The following is a 23,527-nucleotide window of genomic DNA, read 5'->3' on the forward strand; positions in this document are numbered from 1 at the left end:
ACCCAGAGGCTTTCTACCTCCGGGCTATACTCCCAGACCTATTCTGTATTTTATTTGGAAACAGGGTCTCACTAAGTTGCTGAGAGCCTCACTAAGCAGCTGACGCTGGCTTCGAACCCGTGCGATCCTCCTGTCTCAGCCTCCCAAGCGTGGGGATTACAGACGTGCACCACCACGCCCGGCTATATTCTAGATTTTTCTAAGAATGAAGAACTGGGCATAAGGGAAGAGCAGGAGAAAAAAAATAACAAGAGAGGAAGAAATGGCAGAAACTGAAAGAGAAGGGGAGAATGAAACAAGGGCAATAAAGACACGAAGAGAAATACAGACAAAAGGAAGCACGGAGTGAGTCTAGAGGCTAAACGGCTACTGCTGGGTTGAAATTCAGTGTCATTGGGATACAGCTGTTTCTCACAGCAAGTGACTCCCAAAGAAGGAAATAAACCAGCAAATGGAAATAACAGGAGTATAAATCACTTAGCCAGTACTTATGGAGACTTTATTTCACATTAGACTCCTCTCTATATTTCATCAGGATTAGTGTTAGCTCTCTAAAATGAAACATCAGTAAGAGGACCACATGGTGCCGACTGTACCCCCAACTAATATTCCAGCTCAGCTTTAATTACCATGCTCATCTGGAAAGCAGCATGGTGCCAGGAGATAGAAATGGGTCACGGAGAGCCTGGGTTCCTGTCCTGGCACATCGTCGTATGACCTTGCTTGGCCAAGCTCTGGGCCTCAGTTTTTTTATTTCATTTGTTAACCACGAGTAAGAACTCCCTCTTCTGAGTATTCCACTCTTCGTCCTCTATATTCACATGCTTGGATAAGTATAAAATGCTAGATAAGTGTAAAAATGACCTTGTTCTCTTCGCTGTTTTAACAAAGCAGTGGGTAGGCGGGGGGTGGGGACGGTGGCATTTGGTACAGAAGCGTTGGTGACTCAATGAGATGTCTCTTTTTCCCCCTCAGTAATATCTGGTCTGGGATTATTACTGCTTTCTCAGTGTTTTCGGGCATACGTTCTTCCTTCAGAAATGCCAAAGGTGAAAAATACTATTCCGCTGCTATAATTTGTCACCCTCGCTGCCCGAGCAAGACACGCATAGACAGTTTGGTAATTAAGCTTTTCAACGCTGCATCATAAAGTTTTATTCTGGCAAAGGCTATATTTATCAGCTAACAAGTATTAAATCACCCCGCTGCTCAAGCCGTTCCTCACTTGAATATGCTCCTTTCAAAACAGAGCGGTTTTCCTTGGCTGGCTTGATTAATAAAAGTTCCTATTTGGAAATATGGTGATGATGTGTGGTCTTGTGGGGCCGAAATACACACATGTCAGCCACTGACCCACGTGGCGCTGACCCCGGTCTCCCCGGGGAGCTGACACCTTTGCCCTGTGGTCGTCGAGGGCACCTTGCCATCTGACTTCCATCGCCCCCCAGCCAGCAGGAGATATATAACATTTCATTTCTAAAGAGGAAGAGGCAAATGGAAATCCAAATGGAAAAGGAGTTTTCAAAATGATTCGAATAGCAAAGTGACACTGATCTCCACATTAAAGAAGGCTGAGTTTCCCCCTCCCATTGCAGTCCTATCAAAACATACTTAGAATTAATAGGTATTAAGAGTGGTTAGTACTGGATTAGAAGAGTATTTTCTAAGTAACGCGCTTCTTTCTTTATAAATCTTTTCTCCATCCTTTGCAGGATATAAATACATAAAATGAACACAGCAGTGTTTTAAAGGTTCAGGATGAGGCCAGCCTCGGTGCTTAAAGGTCCAGTCAAATGGCTGTAGAGTTAGATTTGTTAACAAACAATAAATGCATTCGAATTAGTTTTCTACTATATTTTAGGAAAAATCAAAATAAAGACAAATGTTAATCACTACTATGGGCCACAATAGTGAAAAAAATCACTACTTTTGATTAATTTACACCAGAAACTATTAATTTTCTTTTTGTTTCTTTACTTTCAAAAAATAAACATTAACCATATGTATGCATTTTGGTTATCTGTTGACACTGTTTTTGGGTTTGGGTTTTAGTACTTGGGATTGAAACCAGAGGCATTCTACCTCTGAACTATACATTATCAGCCCTATTTTACTTTGGTACTGGGGATTAAACCCAAAAACCTTCTACCTCTGAACTACAACCCCAGTCCTAGTTTATTTTTTATTTTGAAACAGGGTCTTATTAAGTTGCTGAGGCCTCACTAAGTTATTGAGGCTGGTCTCGAACTTGTAATCATCTTGTCTCAGCCTCACAAATTGTGCCACCATGCCTGGTTATTTCAGTTTTTTTAAAAAAAGGTCTTATCTATTTACTGCTAAAAGGAAACATAATAATATGTCATAGAATCACAAACCCATTTCTCACTTGAATATGCTCCTTTCAAAACAGAGCAGTTTTCTTTGGCTGGCTTGATTAATAAAAATTCTTATTTGGAAATATGATGATGATGTGTGGTCTTGTGGGGCTGAAATACACACATCACCTTGTAGATACGTCATCAAGTACCAGTGAGTATGTACATGGGATAATGGGCATGTAAGTGTGAGTCTTTTGAACACTCCCGAGGTAAAAAGTCTTTTGTCAGATTTAGTTGGGAAAATGCAACATTTCCTTTTCTTTCAAAATGATAAAATAGAACTCAGCACTTTGCTCTTCAAATTAGCAACAGGTAGCTTGTTTGAAAGGCTGGGATCAATTTCTCTCCAGCCAGCCAGGCATGGGGTCAAGACACTGAAGCATAAGGGTGACGTGCTGAACCACTAAGTTGGCAAATATTGAAGTATTTTAAGTGCATCTATTTTCTGGTTCAGTAATTTTTTTTTGTCAGACAAAAAAATTCATTAAACTTGACACAGTCTAAATGTCACAGCATATATGGGAGAGTACATAAAGGTGACAGCAACGGCTATAGAAGACACAGAAGTTAAAGACTGATAGATTTTCACTCCATTCCGATTTACTTTTTACCCTTCGTATTAAGACCGGGATTTGTTTTGAGTTTAGAAAGTGATGTGTGACTTGGGAAATCAAGTCGAATCTTGTTATTTTCTGAAAATCTTCAGGGATCCCCTTTGTCAGTCAGGTTGCCCTTCCAACTGCGATACGAACACGGTGGCAGAGAAGACTCACAATTCCAATCACTTAATAACTTGGGAAATAAACGAGAAACAAAACATTACACTCTGTGATCCAAATTTGGAGCATTCTTGTAGTTTGTTAATTTGCAAAATGTTGATTTGAGGACATATTTGAAGACTTCAAACGGAGACTTAATAATGATTATTTTTTATTCAGAACTGAGGTTTTCAAAAAGAACAGAAGTCTTGGTACATGAACTGGCACTTTTGATTTAATATAAATTTGGTGGTGAGTTATTATTATTCTTAAGGTACCATTTTTCCTCCAACAAGGATTGGTCACACAATTCAGAAAAGTAGGGAAAGGAGTAAAGTACAAAGAGCTTTCATTCTCAGATGGGTTGTAACTATCAAAATTACAAAATTGATTTTATACTCCATATGAAAAATGACAATAAAGGACAATTTTCCAGTAATTTCTCTCAACAAACTAGAAAACAAAGTAATCAATAACAGAAAGTTGGGAAAACAAACAAACAAACAAAAATCCAAAACAAATACAGAGAATAAGAATACAGGCACTAAAAATGATTCTTTAAAGCTTCGATAACACATAGGGCTGAAGCGATGCAGCCATCAAAGTTGGACTGAGTAAACCCATCCCCTCCGCACAAGAGGAGGGGTCTGAGATGAAGAGTCATCTGGCCGGGACAGTTGGCAGCAGCCTTTGTAACCTGAAAAAGTAAAAGAAAGGATTGCAATTGACATCCTGTGCTCTGCTGTGCTGTGGCAGCAAAGTCCACCTCAAGAAGGCTTTTCTCCTTAGAGAAAGCAAGATTTCTCATAAGAATACAGGAAAAAAGACCCCAAGCAAAACAAAGCAAAAAACCCAGGCCCCATCAAACTCCCTCCCACCCAGATGTTTACACACACATTCTTCAATGTTTAAAATTTTGGTTATTAGGTAAAATGATGAGATGTAGGTTGAACTTTAAAATTAGTGGGTGCTATGGTCTAATGATAATAGGTCATGAGGGATTGGTGTCCTTATAAAATAGGCCCAGGGGAACGTGTTGATCCCCTGTTCCATGGGGACACAGCCAGAGGTGCCACCTAGGAGGAAGTGGGCCCTCACCAGACACTGACTGTGCTGACACGTTGACCTTGGACTTTCCGGCCTCCAGAACTGTGAGAACTAAGTTTATTTTTGTTTATAAGCAACCCAGTCTATGATATTCTGCTATAGCAAGCAAAAGGACTAAGAGCACATCCTCCCTCTTCTAGCTTCCCCTTTCTTCTTCTTCCTTTTTTTCTTTCTTACATATCTCCTAAGCTCTGTTTTGAGGGAGGCCCTTTGCTGGGTACCAAAGCAGCAGAATTTTAAATTCTCACTGTCCTGTCCTATAGAAGCTCAGAATCTTGAAAGTAAGGCTGACCTAGAGGCAGGGTGGCTACCTTCTGATATTTACTGAGTGTGCCTCCTTTGTGCCAAAATGTGTTTCATTTGCATCCTGCATTTTGTGAGTGACTCGATTCATTGAAACCAATCCATATAGGTGACTGTGGAAGTCTGATGGATGCCTAAGAGTTTACAAGGAAATAGGGGAGGGTCATCCCAAGGAGAGAGAGCAGTGTGTTTGAATGTTTGAATTCCCAATCTATGGGCAAGAGGGCAAAGTGTGCGTAGGAAACTGTAAGCAGGTCACTGTGGGGTGTGTGTGTGTGTGTGTGTGTGTGTGTGTGTGTGTGTTGGGGAAGGACGCTGACTGGAGGAATGGATATGGCAGAGAAGCTAGATAGGAGGGAGATAGTGTTTCAAAACTAAAAAATGAGCCTAGTGTGGTGGCGCACGCTTGTAATCCCTGTGCTTGGGAGGTGGAGACAGGAGGATCGCACAGGTTTGAAGCCAGCTGTGTGCGCTGGCTTAAGAGACTCTGTTTTCAAATAAAAATATAAAAATAGGTCTGGGAGTGTAGCCCGGAGGTAGAAGGGTTTCCAAGAACCCCGGTACCACACAAAAAAACCCCAAAAAACTAAAAAATGTAAATGAATAAAAATGTCCATAGAAAATGTAGAGTTAATTACTTATGAGCTAAGTGGAGAGAATGAGCTGAAGCTGGAGATTTGGTTTGTTTTTATAGAACCAGGTTTATAATGTTTGAAATGAAAGGAGAGGCACTGGGAAAAACTGTTTTCAAAATTAGGATGGATGATGCCAATAAGCACTGCCAGTGAGGAGAACGAGTGGGAGGTGAATGTGGTTATCTTAGATTCTGAGACAGTTGGCCATGAAAGCACCAAAAACTCCCTAGAATACCAAGACATGCAACTTATCATACCGGCAGCCTTGCTTGGGATTGCTGTGTGGCACACCTTTGGGGAGCATCATTCCCATAGACTACCATGGGGCAGTTCTGCTCTCTTTTTTGCAGGTTTTTTATTTTATTTTATTGAGAGTTATAACCTAAAGGCTATGAGGATTGGCTTGTTTAAAAATCAGGGAAAAAAATCAAGACATGTAATAAACACAATCTGAATAATGGTGCTGAGACTTTGGTTCTAAATAGCCGGAGTTAGTCTATCCCTTTATAATTTTTTAAAAGCAAAAATAACTGCATAGAGATTTCTATTTACATGCTATATCTTGCTTTAGCAAAAGAGGTGATACTATGACTTCCTTGTCGAACTTCTACGATAGAGATATCTAGCTGTCTGTGTCACAAACACAATGTTAAGGGCATCTTCTCACTTTTCTGAAGGTCACTGCATAACAATCTTGCCAATCACACACATAGCAGATAACCCTGATGTCGCCAGTAAGTGGCTAAAATAGTGTACAGTATATCTGAAGAAGCACAGACTTGGAGACTCAATTTGAATCCGAGGCTGTCTGCGAACCGCGATCCTCCTGTCTCAGCATCCTAAATGCTGGGATTATGTGCCACCACGCCTGGCTTCAATGAGAACTTTTTAACTCCTGCTTTAGATAGAATTTTTAGCAACTTGGATTATTTGGTTTATGAACAAAACACCGGAAGGAAGAAAACTTCCAGTTTCCTAGATATTAGCCATTTCAGAAAGCGTCAAGTGATACTCTGAAAATAAGGAACACTTTATAAAAACCCACAAGACAAGAACAAGAAGAGAGACAAATAACTTTCTAGCCCTTAATAGGCCCCAAAGGTGGCAGCTATTAGTTGTCCTGCACCATTAATGTTCACAATGATGCCCCCAGTTTTCAAAATCCAATTCTATTATGCATAAATATTCAGTGCTCGCATTTCTTGAATGTCCACTGCATATTAAATGCTTTAGACGCACACCTCATTTAATTCGCAAGCAAACCTATGAGATGTTTGCTATTATTCTCCTTTTACAAGTGAGAAAGTAGAGATTCAGAGAGACTGTTATTTGCTCAAAGACAGAAAGATAATAGATAAACAAAGAGGGATTCAAACAGAGAAGGCCGACTCCAGAACTCACACTGCCGCCACTTTTAGAAACGTTTCCATAAAGACTTGATTTAAGTAAAACAAACACACAAAAAAGGTTTGAGTAGTCACTTAGCTTTAGGCCTCTAAAAAAGTCTTATAAATGAGATAGCTCATTGATACATATCCATCTATACAGGTACATATGTATGTGTCTAACACACACACACACACACACACACACACACACACATATCTCTATTTGCAGTGAATTTTTGACACATTCCCATTGACATCCCTGTAATGATAAACTATGCCATTATTAAGCATACAAATATTAAGCAGAAGAGAGCTTGAGGGAAAAAGTTCTGCCCAGTTGTGAGCTGGTAATTTATCAGTGCTGTGTAATTTAATTTGTTGAGTGGTATATGCCAGATGCCAGATCACATGGCTGGAAAACTGGGCCACTGATTAGTCAGTCTGCAGTTTGCATGAAATCAATCTCACTGCATTTAGGTGGAATCGCCCATTTTGTAATTACCCAATGAGGAAAATATGAAAACACGGAGTGTATGTTGGCAAGCTCCTTCAGCCCTCTGAAGCAAAGAGCCCTGCAGTGGAGGAGCACGTAATTGTCAAAGCCACAATCTGTCACAATAACGCAGCCTTTGGCTATGCTTCCAGCCACAGTGAGGAACCACATCTCAATGACTGTGTTTAAGAGAGATGTCAGGGAGGCTGAAAAAACCCCTTGGAAATCCAGGTTGCTCTGGTTCACATGTGGGCTGGGGCTGGGCAGGAAGAACTCTGGCCAGCTCTAGAGTGGCTAATGTATGTCTCTATACACTCAGATGGTAACTGGATTGGATGAAAAATTCAATGCAGAAGTGGTTTTATTTGTAAGTGATTTGAAACCATGTGAATTTGTCTTGTGATGTCTGTCTACCTGTGGGATAAAATGCTGACTCCTAAGGCTGAGAGAGAGAGAGAGAGAGAGAGAGAGAGAGAGAGAGAGCACATGAGCTCTTCATAACAGACATTTTCCTTCCATTAAAGTTTCCTGTCCTGCTACTGGTCTCATCTTTGCCACATGCTCTATCTTCATTCAAACTAAGGTTTTTCAAACACTTCTTTTTTGTGGTGCTTCTATGGCTTTGAACAAGCCATTCTGTGGGGTGGTGATGTATCCTTCCCCCTCTTTTCTGACAAGTAATTGCTCATCCGTTGAGACTCAGTACAGATGCTACCTGCTCTGGGGTCTTCTTGCTCTGTCAGGGAAGTGCCTTTTCAGCAGGTTATTTATATCTATTATTACTTGCTATTTTGTACCATAGTTATGTCTGTGCCCATCTCCCTTCCTAGACTACATACTCCTAAAAGTAGGGATTGGGATTCACTAAATCTTTGTAGCCAAGGCTGTGATCAGTGCCTAGCTTATACTCTATTAAAATGTGCAATAAATGTTTATCTAAAGTTTCAAAAAGATAATATTCTATACACAGCTGATCAAATGAAGGTCTTCACAGAGATCAATTTACTAAAAAAGTGTTATTTGAGGCTCCCGTAGAGCTGGGCAGAAACGCAAATGGATGTCCTACTATAGTAGGAAGGCTCTCAATAATGATGAATGGAGGGCTGTCCTCTTGCCTCTGATTGTGAATGTCTCATGTGTCATGTATTAATTCAAACCACATAAACATGCTGTTTCTGTAAGTCAGAAATAATAGACTATGCTGGGCGGGAGACAGGAGGATTTCACAGGTTCGAAGCCAGCCTCAGCTACTTAGTGAGGCACTCAACAACTTAGTGAGACCCTGTTTCCAAATAAAATACACAACAAGGGTCTGGGAGTGTAGCCCAGAGGTAGAAAACTTCTGGGTTCCATCCCCAGCACTACACACACACACACACACACACGCACACACACACGCGCGCGCGCGCGCACACACACACACACAGACTATTGTCAATTTTTGTATAGTATGGCCTTATAGATTCTTTGTATCCATGATTATTAACTAAAAAAATTAACACAAAAAAGTCCTGTTGGTGTGAGGATGAAATTAAATATGAAAAAAAGAAGGACAAAGAAGACTGAGTACTTCCGAAATATAATAGTTGATAGTAAAAAAAAATAAAAGAATTCAGTGTTTTGCATGACAATGTCCATTCTTCCTTCTACATCTATGAGGACAACTAAAGTATGGCCTTGGACTAGAAAACATTTACCCACAGAACAATCTCAGTGGTTTTGTGTAGAGGCTATATTTCAGGCTATCTTTAAGGACTTGGCCACCCGGTCCTTTCTGAAACACAGCACTAGATGATGTTCAAATGGACTGGTCAAGAATTCTGATCTCATAAATCCTAATCCTATATGTGCAACTAGCTTACTGAGGGAACGTGGCTGACCTGTGAATAGTCAAGTTCTTGCTGCTGCATTTCTCATCGTTTTTAATGCTATGGATGAAAGTGGTACCTCATTTAATTGAATCTAATGTATCACCTATTGGAAGAGGCACTGATATTTTTACATACAAATGAAAAAAGAAAAGGAGTGGTATCAACATGACAGAAGATTTTAATTCTTTTGAAGAGCTACATCTTTCCAAAAGAATTAGTTGACAATACTATAGTAATATGTGCACATTCATGTTTATTGCAGCATAATTCCCAATAACCAAATTATGGAACCAACCTAGGCGTCTGTCTACAGATGAATGGATATTAATGGATAAAGAAAGTGTGACATATACACACGATGGAATGTTAGCCATAAAAAAAGAACAAAATTATGTAATTTGCAGGAAAATGCATGTAACTAGGGAATATTATGCACGGTGAGATCAACCAATTTCAGAGTCAAGGGTCACACGTGTTCTCTCATCATGGAAGCTAGAGAGGAAACAGGCGACAAAAGGGATTTCAAGAAAAACCAGTAGAAGAGGGCAAGGGGACAGGGGAGGGAGGTGGGAGAAGACAAAGGAGGACTGAGGAAGGAAACAATTCAAATAATGCTATGTTTATGTGTGGGGGTATCACTACCAGTCTCACTAATACGTACGGGATGAGGGGAGTGATGCTGGATGCAGAGGGAAATTTCGAGGGACCAAGGGGTATGTGCATGTATGTCTCACCACTGTGAGCTTCACTATACTGTATAATTACAGTGCACCAATAAAAGTATAAACATCTTATTTTATATTTGCTAGAAAAGTCCCTAAAAATCATCCACACACAGGTCTTTTGCAAATACAAAGAGGAAATAAAAGAGAAATACACTGGTTAAGCCTTTCTGAAAGCTTCTTTGTATTCGGAATTTGACTTCTCTGAAGCACTCCTTGACTCAGCGCTGTAGATGTCTGATGTCTGCGCTCTGCTCTGTGCTATCTGTCCTCTGTGCCACCGAGAACATGGGCAGTGCAGCGCGTCTCCCAACACTGATCCCCATGCTGCTCTTCTGGGGTTTTCCTCTGGGCCACAGATAGCTATTTTACAAGTTTAGATTATACATTTTTCTCTTCAGAGGAGGATAAAGAGTTTCAGACAGCAACCAGAACTCACATTTTTTCCTCAAATGGCCTTCAAATAATGTGATTATTTATTTATTTATTTATTTATTTATTTATTTATTTATTTATTTATTTATTATTTATTTGGTGGTACTGGGGTACCTGGAAGCCCTTCTACCTCCGGGCTACACTCCCAGACCTATTTTTACATTTTTATTTTGGAAACAGGGTCTCCTAAGGCAGTGCGCGCGGCTGGCTTCGAACCTGTGCGATCCTCCTGTCTCTGCCTCCCAAGTAGGGGGATTACAAGCGTGCGCCCCCACGCCCGGCCGATAATGTGATGATTTAAATAGCAAGCAATGCCGGGCGTGGGGGCGCACGCTTGTAATCCCCGCACTTGGGAGTCGGAGACAGGAGGATTGCGCAGGTTCAAAGCCAGCCGTGCTGGCTTAAGAGACCCTGTTTCCAAAAATAAAAAAAAAATTGGTCTGGGAGTGTAACCCAGAGGTAGAAGGGCTTCCAGGAACCCCAGTACTGCAAAAAAAAAAAATTAATAATAATAATAAATAAATAGCAAGTAGCTGCCCACTGTGAGTTTAACAATCACCAAGTTCAGATGCATGAAAACTACATGATGACCATCTCTTGGTGCACACACACCGGCTGGATGGTACCTTACAACTGATGAAATATGGGAGATATTAAACAGGGTGAGGGGAGACATACCTGCTAGCAAATATCAAGTCAACAGATAGTGAAGAAGTGGCAGGATTCTTTAAGCAGGGCCTTGGTGGCGCACTGCAGTTCAGTGTTGGGATTCCTAATGTCTTTGGCATTGCTGGTTAAACCCTCCATTTTTTCAGTTCACCTAAATGAGCAGCCCGGAGTGAGACTGACAGAGATAGAGTGGTGATCAGAGAATCGATTTGTTCATTTACAAAGGTAAATGTACCAATTCCAGAGCCAAGTCTGGTTGTCTCCCCAGACCATTCATCTCAGTAGGTTAATTTCCCCAACTGGATCATAGATTATCAGGGCGGCACCCATGCAGCAACTGCTGACAGACATCACTAATCAATTGTGGCATTCTTCTCCACCGAGTGTAGAATTGCCCCAGCATCCTCCTCGCTTCAGTGCTCCAGGCAGCCACTACCAGTCAATTGGAGCTGGCACTTGAGAGGAATCCTATATACTAAGCCTGGATGAGAAGATTGCAGAGCAAACATGTAATTAGAAATAAAGGAGTTAAATATTCCTTTCTATTTTCCTCTTTCTCTTTTTTCCATTAAACCAGAATAGCCTGATGTGTTGCCCCTCTCCAAGCCAGAGATATTTCGATGCCAAGAAATAGGATCACATCACAGTCAGTCATTTTCTCCGGGTGATGCTGGGAGTCCAATTACAATTCCTCCTAATAACCTCTTAAACTCTCCTCTAGACTACTGTCCTTCCATGGGTCACATCCGTTCTCTGACTGCCATCTGAAAACAAAATAGAGGTGTTTTGGCTATGGCCATAGTTCTACAAGATTGAACATTAAACTACCAGAGCTTGTGGGGAAAACGGAGTTGGAGAAGATGATTCAAAACCTGTGGAGCGCTGGACCAACTACACAAATAATAAATATCATAAAGTAGATAGCACAGCTGTACTCTCTCAGCCGCTGCCTTTAGCTGCAATGATGTATTCTTTCCAGCCCCAGCCTGGGCATTAGGCTTCTCCTTCGAGGTGTAAGTCCTAGATAGCAACTGCTAGCCATTAACTGAAATTTAAAACAGTGTATAAAACCGGGCCTGGTGGCGCACACTTGTGATACCAGCATTTGGAAGGCCGAGACAGGAGGATCACGGTTCGTGGGCAGCCTCAGCTACTACTTAGTGAGGCCCTTTGCAGCTCAGTGAGATCCTGTCTCAAAAATAAAGAATAAAAAATAGGGCTGGGGGGTGTAGCTCAAAGGTAGAATGTCCTGGGTTCCATCCCCAGTACTGAAAAAAAAAAAAAAAAAAAAAAAAAAACAACCCACAGTGTCTAGGATGTAGCCCCCCGCCCCATCAATCCATCATTTTAGTGCAGGGAAGTGTCTTTGTTCCATCATTTGTACTTGCACCTTTGCTGCGGCGCTAATCACAGTGGAAGCTCTACAGCTTCAGGTCATCCAAGTAGTCACAACTTGTACAGAAGGAAGGCACATCTGTAGATTTTCATTTTTTTTAAAGATCTTTATATTTGGTAAGATTATATCTTTGCTTGTGAAAAAACATGCCTTGATTACTTCTGAACACAAACATGTATATAAAATCAATATGATTCTTCTAATATTGATCTCCTATTTCTCAACTGCAGACAGGGGATACATTCTAAGACCTCAGTGGATGCCTGCCTGAATTAGTGATTCATACTGAACCTTGCAGAGACAGTAGTCTCACCTTATTTGTGATTTAATTTCCCGTGGTTCAGCTGCCCACGGTCAACTTTGGTCCAAAAATATTACATGGAAAATTCTAGAAATAAAAATTCATAATTTTAAACTGCAAGCTGTTTAAGTAGTAAGATGAAATCTCATGCCATCTCTCTCACACTGTCCCTCTTTTTATACTCAGGATGTAAATCATCCCTTTGTCCAGCATATCCACACTGTATTCACTGCCTGCCCTGTGGCAGTTATTCACATAACTTTTATTGTAGCATATTGCTATAGTTGTTTTATTTTACTAATAGTTATTGTTGTTAATCTCTTACTGTGTCTAATTTATAAATCAAATTTTGATATGTATATAAAAATATGTGTATATAAGAAAAAAACATAGTATATATAGAGAGTTTGGTACTATCTGTGATTTCAGGAATCCATGGGGAGTCTTAGAATATAGCCCTAGTGGATGGGGGGGGCAAGGGACACTATATGAATTTTTATTTATATTTTATTTTATTTTTTGTGGGTCTGGGGATGGAACCCAGGGGCATTTGACCTCCGAGCTACACCCCTGCCCAATTTTTTATGCTTTATTTTGAAACAGGGTCTCAGTGAGTTGCGGAGGGTCTCACTAAGTAGTTGAGGCTGTCCGCGAACCACGATCCTCCGGTCTCAGCCTCCCAAATGCTGGGATTACAAGCGTGTGCCACAACACCCAGCTTTGTGTTTAATTTTTAAAACACAGGCATTATAGAAGTCTGTAGATGACTTACTGCCTTCTTACATCACATCCCCATGGGTCACTTTAATTAGCCTTGGGTACACAGGAGTCTTCACAGCAGATAGAGATGTCATCTCTTGTGCATTAAAAAAAAATATTCATCCATGCCAGTATCTGAGGATGACTTTTTACTTACATTGTTTCTGAGTTCAGGGAAAGCTTACTGTCTCCTAGCTACATGCTAACTCGCTTGGGGCAATTTCTGAGTAATAATTTCCTTGCTTTGGCATTCCCCATCCATTGTGTGTGTGAGGTACTGACCACAATGGCAGTGGAGAATTGCTCTGAGGGCTGAGATGGTATGGAGCTGATTCAGACATTCTCTGACTTCCTTGCCTTCCTCTACTCTGCTGCCAATGTAAATCTAATCCCATGCCATGGTGCATAAACAGCAGAAATTGAATATTTGGTTAGCTTATTCTTTTATAGCCCCTATGAAAAGCAGAAAGGCAGTAGTTCCCAAAAGACAATCTATGGCAAGATGAGAAAAATAAGAATTATAAGGTCTTTCAAAGAACTAAATGTATTTTATTTATAATATTTATAAAACCTGTTATAAGGTTGCATTTTTACTATTTTTTTTCAAAAAATTCTTGTAGCTGTGCTTTACTTTTTAAATTTTTAATTGCAGAGTTGTTATAGTTTAGCTTAAATATCTCCCAAAGGCTCATGTGTGAAAGGCTTGGTTCCCAGGGGGTTGCTATTGGGAGGTGGCAGGACCTTTGGGAAATGGGGCCTGATGAGAGAGAGGTGCTTACTTAGGTCATAGGGTCATCCTCTTGAAAGAGGACTGTGGGGCTCTGGCCTCTTCTTTCTCTCTTTGCCTCCTGGCCAGGTGAATAGTTTTATTTTGCCACTCCTGCTATAATGTGCTACCTTGACACAGAATCAAAGCAAGGGGGGCACTCAATCATGGACTGGAACCTCCAAGACAGTGAGCCAAAGGAAACCATTTCCATTTATACATACATTATCTCAGGTATTTCATTATAGCAACAGAAAGCTGACCAACAAAATGATACAAAGATGATATGTTATATTGGTTCCCAAAACATGACTTTAGTTGTCCATGAGATGAAATTTCATGAAACCACTGGTTTGGGGGTAGGGCTTGATTTGTCTCAGAGCAATAGTTTCTGTCTTCCTGGAAAATGTTTTCCCTAAGAGGAGCTGGGAGGCAGGGATGGGCTAAGGTAAGCTTTGACATACCATCAGTATTCTCAAGTAACACTGAACATGTGGGTTTGAGCTTGGCCAGTGGAAGGAGTCATTTTTTAAAAACAGAATAAAATCTTGGTAAAACTTATTTCCAAGAATCCTGTACAACGTCCTTCTTAATCTAGACGGAACTGAAATGTAGAATCAGACATTCTTCATTTGTTCACCTGTAACTAAATGTGCAGGTAGCAAACATTAAAAACTTGGAGTTTGGGGATAACTTAATCAAATATGGAATGAATACCTACCTTCAAAGTGTTTATACTCTGTAGAGGAAAGGTTTTCCATTCTTATTATATTCTTTGTTATTGATTATAGCATCTATTATATGTCTGTTTATAAAAACAGAGAGAAGTAGAAACAAATGAGAGACTAGACCATACATTGATGTCAAGGAAAATGTCTGTCTACATATTTCTAGATGGGGAACTAGTTTAAGCACTTTGAGAAAGACAAGACTTCAGAGAATGTCAACATTGAGGAATACTATCCATCACTAAGTTTGTATGATACAGGGAAGGAAGATCTGGGACAGGAAAGCTGAATACAGATTTTGGTTTCCTTTAACATATAAGATGTTTTCTGTCAGCAAAACATAAAGATTTTTTTTTTTTTTTTTTTTGGTGGTACTCGGGTTCCTGGAGGCCCTTCTACCTCTGGGCTACACTCCCACGGGCTACACTTCCAGACCTATTTTTTAACTTTTTATGTGGAAACAGGGTCTCTTAAGCTAGCGAGGCTGGCTCCGGACCAGCGCGATCCTCCTGTCTCCCCCTCCCAAGCACGGGGATTACAAGCGTGTGCCACCACTCCCGGCCAAAACATAAAGTTTTGACCCCTTTCTCCTGTTAAAAAAAAATTCCTCTGGGGTTTGATGAAAATTCAGTAAAATATTGCTGACTCTTCTACACTTAAGTCATTACAACGCACTTTGGTCAGAGACGTTTCAACTTTAAAAGCCTTTGAGTCCTCAGAAGCAGCAAGCCATGGAGCTGTGTCTTATTTGTGTTTGTGTTCCTGGCATCTATTATGCCATCCTACATGGCTAGTGTTGAATAAATATTTGTCTAAAAAATATATACATACAGAAAAAATGAATTCAAACTATTGAAAGTTTTAAATTCTCAGTGTTCTAAAGGCCTATAAACATGGTAGATATTCTCTATTAAAATAATTTTCGGACTTCCGGGAAGATGGCGACCGAGAAAAGCGGGGCTTAAGAGCCCTGCTAACAACAAATCTCCATTACCACAAAATCAGCGCCTTTCAAAGCGAGAAAACAACATCACCAGAGAAACCAAAAAAATCACCAGGCTCCAGAGAGAAAGCAGACTGAGAACAGAGCTACAGAGGAGATCCTCACGCCCGAGGACGCGGCAGACGCGGCAGCAGCGCCATACTGCCGGCGAATTCACGGGACGGCCACAGCAAGCCGAGGGGAGCCACTGCGGAACAGCCAGGCGGGATTTCTCGGTGCAGAGGACATCTAAAGCTCCCAGTGTCTGAGCTCAGCACACGCTGCAGGGATTCAGAGTGGAAATCAAAACCAAGAAAAAAAAAAAAAAAACGCCAGCCCAACAGCCGAGGGCGTAGCAGCGGCGCCATATTGCCACCGGCAGCAGCAGCACCGAATTCACTACAGCTACATCTGCGTACTCAAGAACAGTGAGTCAAATTGCGGGCCACAGCGGAGAAATCCCAGTACTGTACTCCCTGGGACTTGACCCAGTGGGAGAGGGGCGGTGGCAGTGATATCACACCATAGGAGAACGTGCAACCTGGAACCCCCCACGGTCTAAAGCAGCCTCTATCGACTCTCTGGGTCGGAGACTCTGTGATACAACCCAGTAAAGGAGTAGTGGGGTCTGAGATACCATAGACTCGAGATCCAGAGCACCTTAAGTGAAGTCATAGTGACCCAAGGGAAGAACCCAGAGAAGGCACAAACTTCCGAAATCATGGGAAAGAGGAATAATACTGGAGCAATGAATGCTCACAACCCACAACATCAGAACCCGATAAAACAGAAAATCAGAGATTTCTAGAAGATCAAATCAGGAAAATAACTGTAGAAATAATAGAGGTGCTTCGAAAAGAACTCAGAGAGAGCCAAAAAGAGATAAAGGATGCAATTAATGAAGTAAAGGCCTCAATTCAAAGCACAAACAACCGATTAGAACACATGGAGAACAGAATCTCGCTCTTAGAAGATGATCATTCCAAAAATGAACGCATAGTTTCTAATCTAGGAAAAAATATCCAACAGCAGGAATCTGATATTGAAGAAATATGGGCCCATTTTAAGAGAGCTAACCTAAGAATAATTGGAATAGAGGAGGGAAAAGAAAGTGAAACCAAAGGGATCAACAATCTCTTCAAGGAAGTAATAGCAGAAAATTTTCCAGACATAGAGCAAGAGGTCGATACACAGGTCCAGGAAACTTATAGAACTCCCTTTAGACAGGATCGGAGAAGAGGATCCCCACGCCACATAATTGTCAAAATGACCAATGTGGAAGCCAAGCAGAGAATCTTAAAGGCAACAAAAACAAAGGGCCAAGTGACATTCAGAGGCAAACCAATTAGAATCACTCCAGACTTCCCAAACCAAGTTATGAGAGCCAGAAGGGCTTGGAGTAACATATTCCCAATTTTGAAAGAAAACAACTTCCAGCCAAAAATTTCCTACCCAGCAAAACTTTCTATCAAATTAGATGGAGAAATAAGAAGCTTCCATGACAAACAGAAACTGAAGGAATTTATGTCTTCAAAACCAGCACTAGAGAAAATACTCAAAGAGATTAACTACAAAGAAGAAATAGGTAACACACATCAGAACTAGAGAAACAAGATTTTCCATCCAACAGACAACTAAAATTGGTTATCTGTGGAGATTCATTATTTATGTTAGTCTGTTACCTATCTCTAAAGGGTATTGTTTGCCTTTATTGTTGTTAATTTTTAGGATTTCTAGTTGGAATATTAATATATCTTCAGATATAGCATTTGGAAATATTTTATCCCATTCTATTAGTAACTGTTAACTCTGGTTACATTGTCTTTGGATATACAATATGTTTTTTATTTTCTAGGGAGTTTGTATACTCTTCTGTTGCCTGTGCCATTGAAATCATATTCAAGAAATCACTGCCAATTTCAATGTTGTGAGGTTTTATGACCCAGATTTTCTCCTAAAAGTTTATAGTCTTAAGATTTATATTTAGGTCTTTTATCTATTATGAGTTAATATTTGTATATGGGATTAGGTAAGGGTCCAATTTTATTATTTTCCATGTAATTATTATTTTTCAACAATATTTAGTTAAAAGATTATTATTTCTACCACCAAATGTTCGTGGAAACCTTGTTAAAAATAACGACAATATAGGGAAGAATTTAGGTCTAGGCTTTTATTTAACTCCAATGGTTTATATATCTGCCTTTAGAATAGTACTACACTGTTTCAATTATTGTAGCTTTATATGGTTTGAAATCAGAAAATATATATCTTCTAGCTTTGTTCTTTTTCAAGATCGATGTGGGTACCTAGAGTCCATATTCCATATTAGGATAGATTTTTTTTTCTGAAAAATAAATATATAAATATATGATAGTTTCACCTAAAAAAATAGAAAAAAATAGATTCTCTGGTAAGAAAGAAAGCAAAAAGAAATATTGAAATGTTATCTTTAAGTCATCAAAAGCTTGGTATCAGACAAATGAAACTGTTATGTGAGATTATCATTTTTAATTTTGGATAAATTGCTATAATACTAGATGTCAACTACTAAGCCAAACATAGGAGGGGGGGATAGGGAGAGAACGGGGTGGGGATCGGGTGGGGGCTGACTGGGCAATGTGTGCATGTATGTCTACAAAAGTATGTATCCCACTATGATGTATGAATACAATGCACCAATTAAAAATAAATATAAAAAAAAATAATTTTCTTTGGTTTCTTCATCTCTGTATTTTTCTGTTTCTTTCCAGATAATCATGCTTTTGGACTTCTTCTATTTCACCACACTTAGTAACTCATCATTCTAACCCTGTTTGTGAGTAGGTGCAGTGTACAGGACAATTATTCTGATATCCCACCATCCTTGTTCAGACTCCTATGCCATCACCTCTAGAGACTAGAATTCTCCTACCTCTGGCTCATGTTTTGGAGATACCAGGCAAAGTCATTAGGATTATCTGAATCAGCCTGAATTACAATAGAAGGTGAAGATGATTTACCATCCTCATGTCATGAAATGCCATTGTCAAGAACATCTTGAAAAGCACATACAATATAACTAGATGACTGTGTATGTACTGTGGTTTGAATAAGTGTCCCTCAAAGTCCCATATTTTCAAAGCTTGGTCATCAGCCTCTGGTGCTATTGGGAGATGGGGAAACCTTCAAGAGGTGGAGCCCAGCAGGGGGAAGTTAGGTCATTTGGGGCACATTTGTGAAGGGGATATTGGACCTCTCCTCTTCCTCTCTCTTTTGCAGACCAGATGCCAGGAGGTAAACAGCTTGGCTCTACCATGTGATTTCTGCCATGATGTACTATATTGCCCCAGGTCCAAAAACAACAGGACCAAGTAACCTTGGGTTGGGCCTCTGAAACCATGAGCCAAAATAAATCTTTCCTCCCTATAATCTTATTTCTCAGATATTTTATTACAGTAATGGAAAGCTGACTAATATGGTATATGTAATTGTATATGCATGTGTCTGATGGGATATTCACATAATTATCTTAATTTCAAAATATGAGTATAATAACAAGTCCATACTATTTCCATAATGAATGGCTAAGCTACAGTGAAAATTCACACACATGAAGTCAAATAATCCTTTAAATATTTTTTTTTTCTGGGAGATGATAAACACATGTTTGAAAGCTATAGGTGTCAGAGAGTTAAGAAAGCACTTTTTCTTTGTGACCTAGCCAACTTATGTCTATATCTATATTCTTAAAATTCTTTCTTAAAATTTCTCTTCAGCCAGGTGTGGTGGTAAACACCTGTAATACCAGTATTTGGGAGGCTGAGACAGGAGGATCTCTCAGATTGGAGGACACTCCCAGCAACTTAGTAAGACCTTCAGCAACTTAGTGAGACCTTGTTTAAAAGAAAAAATACCGCCAGGCATGGTGGCACACGCTTGTAATCCCTGGGCATGGAAGGCGGAGAAAGGATGACCGCACAGGTTCGAAGCCAGCCTTGCTGGCTTAAGAGACTCTGTTTCCAAATAAAAATATAAAATAGGTCTGGGACTGTAGCCTGGAGGTAGAAGGGTTTCCAGGGACCCCAGTACCACCAAAAAAAAAAAAAAAAAAGTAAAAAATAAAAAAGATGAGTGTAGAGTTCAGAGGTAAAATGACCATGGGTGCAATCCCCAGTACCACAAACAAACAAACAAACAAACAAACAAACAAACAATTCTTCATAGACAGGTGGCATACACATATAATTCCAATACTTGGGAGGCCGAGACAGAATTGTAGGTTCAAGATCAGCCTCAGCAACCTACTGAGACCCTGTTTCAAAACAAAATACAAAAGGGTTGGGGGTAGAGCTCTGGGGTAGAATGCTCAGGTTAAATCCTCAGTAACACACACACACACAAAAAAAAAAAAAAAAAAAAAAATTTCACTTCATGTTCGATTTTTATGTCACAACAAAAATCATCTACACATGGGCTGTCTTTGCTATATTAAGAAAAGTGAGAATAAATTTTTTAACCATGTATATTATTGAACATAACTAATACATAGAAATGGGATAATAATGATAAACTGGGTTGCTGATTATACTGCTTAATCTATTTTTAGGTATATTTCTTTGAAGGTTGTACCTCTTTTGGCCACTGATTTTTAAGGTGCTCAGTTTTGCATCTGCTTAGGCTCCAGTACTTCATAGTCATAAAGGGCTTTATGAACACTTGGGTGCCTTCCTGTGGGGATGGTCCATTTTAATTGGTTTTTATGTGTTATGTTCGTCGTCCCCTCTTTTTTCTCAGCTCATCTCTCCAGTGTTCTATTATATTTAATGGCGATTTCATAAACCCGTTTCTTTGTTGTGCATTATGGACTCCTGGCTACAGAGCTCTGTGTCCAGCACTAGAGAGAGGCGCTATAAGATCCACTGGCTGCAATACTCTAGGTATGAAGAAAGTGATGCGGTTTGGCCAATTCTCAGTGGAGCTTTCCACTTTATTGGCATTTGTCTATTCTATTTTAATAAACCATTGGGTAGTTGCAGGCAGAATGTGCCACAAATCAATTATATGATCCATGTAGCAGCTTTAGTGGACTCTAACTGCAAAGGACATACTTTGCTGAAATTGTCTATTTAATTGCTGAGGTCTACATTGAATCTGTTTAGATCTATCTTTCACAGTCCTAAAAACACTGAGCAGTCTATTTTGATGAGCACTTTTTCAGAACAGCACACAATAAAGAATGAGATACGGTTTTCTCTAGTGCTGTTGCAGTACCAATAGACAAAACAACAGCCATACTGCATTTCTCTTTAGAATTTTTAATTTTATAAAAAATTCTTCCGTCCTTCAGCGAGTTTTAGCATAGTCATTTATTACTACTTCAAATACTTGTTTTGTTCCTAGTAGCTGCTAAGCACCATAAAGGTGTGAGGGAACCAAACCCCGTCCTTTCTGTAAGCCGATATCAGACTGGGAATCCCTTGGTTTTCATCTATATATGAATGTTCAACCGCAGTCACCTAAAGGAGACAATTACTTGGGATTCTAGGACACAGAAGGCCAAAAATGCTTGTGATGGTGAGTCTAGAGATAATGTGAAAGCCATTCTCTCTCCTCAACTAGGCTTCTTTAAGTAGAAGCTGCTCAGTTTCCCAAGGAACTGACCCTTCCTCATCCCTTCTTTCCTTGTCTGTCTAACCTTCTCCCTGACGACCCAAAACCCTGCCAATGTTGACATTTCTTTCTGATTCTCTTTTTTATTGAATGGACCCAATGGCTTAATGACTGGGTTATGTGATTACCCCCCAAATAAGCAGCCATTTTGATTTTCAGGTCTAGAAACAACCTTCCTTCTACTTTTAATACTGTGAAAATAAGAATCAACTCCAGTGCTCCTCAGAGAGACTATAATGGAGGATAAGAAGCACAGGAGGGGTTCAAGTCAGCTCAATCAAGGTATAATTTTTATGCAGTAAAAATCACCCTTTTTATGTGGGCCATTCTATAAATTTTGTCAAAGGATAGTCTTATAATCACAACTACAAACAATACAGAGAACATTTCCACCATCTTCCCAAATTCCCTTCTACTCCTTAGTAGGTAATCCCCTCCTCTGAATCACAGCCTCTGACAACCACCAAACCATTTTTGGCCCTATGATTTTGCCTTCCCCAGAAAGTCATATACATTAACTTTGAGTCTAACTTCTTCCATTTAGGTAATGCTTTTGAGATTTTCTCATGTTATTGAAAATATTACTAGTTTGTTCCTTTTTGTTATTGAGTAGTTTTTCCATTCATTGAATGTAAGATAAATTTTTTTTTTACCTGTTTATCAGTTGATGAATATTTGAGTAGTGTCATATGTCAAGGGGATTATTTGGGAATATTGCCAAAATCAACTGACCATTGGTATGGGTTTATTTCTAGACTTTCAATTCTGTTCTACTGCTCTATATTTCTTCTTATGCCAGGGTCACATTATCTTGATTGTAGCTTTGGAATAGTTTTGAAATTAGAAAATATGAGTGTATCAACTCAAATCTTTTTCAAGATTTTTTTTGGCTATTTAGGGGGCCCTTGGACGTCTGTATAAATTTTAGAATCATGTTTTTCATTTCTGCATAAGCCATTAGGATTTTGATAGAGATAGCAATAAATTAGTAGATCACTTTGGGTAATGTTGCCATCTTAAAAATGTTGCCCTTCAATGTGTGACTTTTTTTATTCTCTTGGGTATTCTTTAATTTCTTTTGATGATAATTTGTAGTTCTCAGTGTAGAATTCTTATAACTTTATGGTTAAAGTTTCTTCTTTAGTGAAGCATGCTTTCAAATCTTTTGCCCATTTTAAAGCAATCAGGCTATTTGTTTTTCATTATTTATTTGAGGGAATTCTTTATATATCCAAGATACCAGTCTGTACCAGATATATGTTGTGCAAACATTCTCCAAGTCAATGGCTGTCTTTTCATTTTCCTAACAATGTCTTTCAAACACAGTCCCCCCGCCCCCAGTAATGGAGATTGAACCCAGAGGCATTCTACCTCTGAGATCCACCCCCAGCCTTATTTTTTACCCTTTATTTTGAAACAGGATCTCAGTAAGTTGCAGAGGGCCTCACTGTAGCTGAGGCTGTCCATAAACCTGAGATGCTCCTATCTCAGCCTCTCAAGTACTGGGATTACAAATGTGTCACAAGATCTGGCTTCAAAGACAGTTTTTAAACTGGGTGTGGTGGCACACACTTGTAATTCCAGTACTTGGGAGGATGAGAAAGGAGGATCGCAGGTTCACAGCCAGCTTCAGCTACTTAGTGAAGTCCCTGCAACTTAGTGAGACCCTGTTCCAAAATAAAAGAAGAAAATAAGGCTGGGGGTGTATCTTGGAAGTAGAATGCCCTGGGATTCCACATCCCCCAGGAGTTACACACACACACAGACACACACTCTCACACACAGTTTTTAATTTTCATCAAGTTCAATTTATCGGTTTCTTCTTTTACAGTCGGTGCTTTTTGTGTCTAAGAAATATTTACCAAAACCAGGATAATATTTTCTCTTTTGTTTCTACCTAGAAGTTTTACAGTTTAAGGTTTTACGTTTAAGTCTACTATTTTGTATAGAGTGTGAAACCTAGACTTTAAACTCAAAGCAGTATGTCCTGATTTCTATTTATTGCTTACTAGTTGGTTCACTACAGGCAAAACATTCGAAAGGTGTCTCAATTCCCTCATTCAAAGCAAGATAATATTTCTGATCTGTCAGAACTGTTGTGAGGTTCAAATGAAAACAAATACAAAAGTACTTTCTAAAATCAGAGTATGAATGTTAACTATGATTATTTCTAGCTGATAACAG

At 39.6% G+C, this 23,527-nt stretch overlaps 1 protein-coding gene across 1 annotated transcript in view; it reads right to left on the reverse strand.

Moving 5' to 3' along the window:
* Positions 1-3,680: 3,680 nt before the first annotated feature.
* The window catches only part of RNLS (renalase, FAD dependent amine oxidase), a gene marked incomplete at both ends in the record, with an annotated part of 281,853 nt that continues 262,006 nt past the window's right edge, over positions 3,681-23,527 (reverse strand). The window contains one exon of the mRNA XM_080694824.1: positions 3,681-3,833. Coding sequence (XP_080550950.1) covers positions 3,681-3,833 — 153 coding nt within the window. The remainder of the gene's footprint in view (positions 3,834-23,527) is intronic.

Source organism: Muscardinus avellanarius (assembly GCF_963383645.1).
Source record: "Muscardinus avellanarius genome assembly, chromosome: 4".
Taxonomy (NCBI): domain Eukaryota; kingdom Metazoa; phylum Chordata; class Mammalia; order Rodentia; family Gliridae; genus Muscardinus; species Muscardinus avellanarius.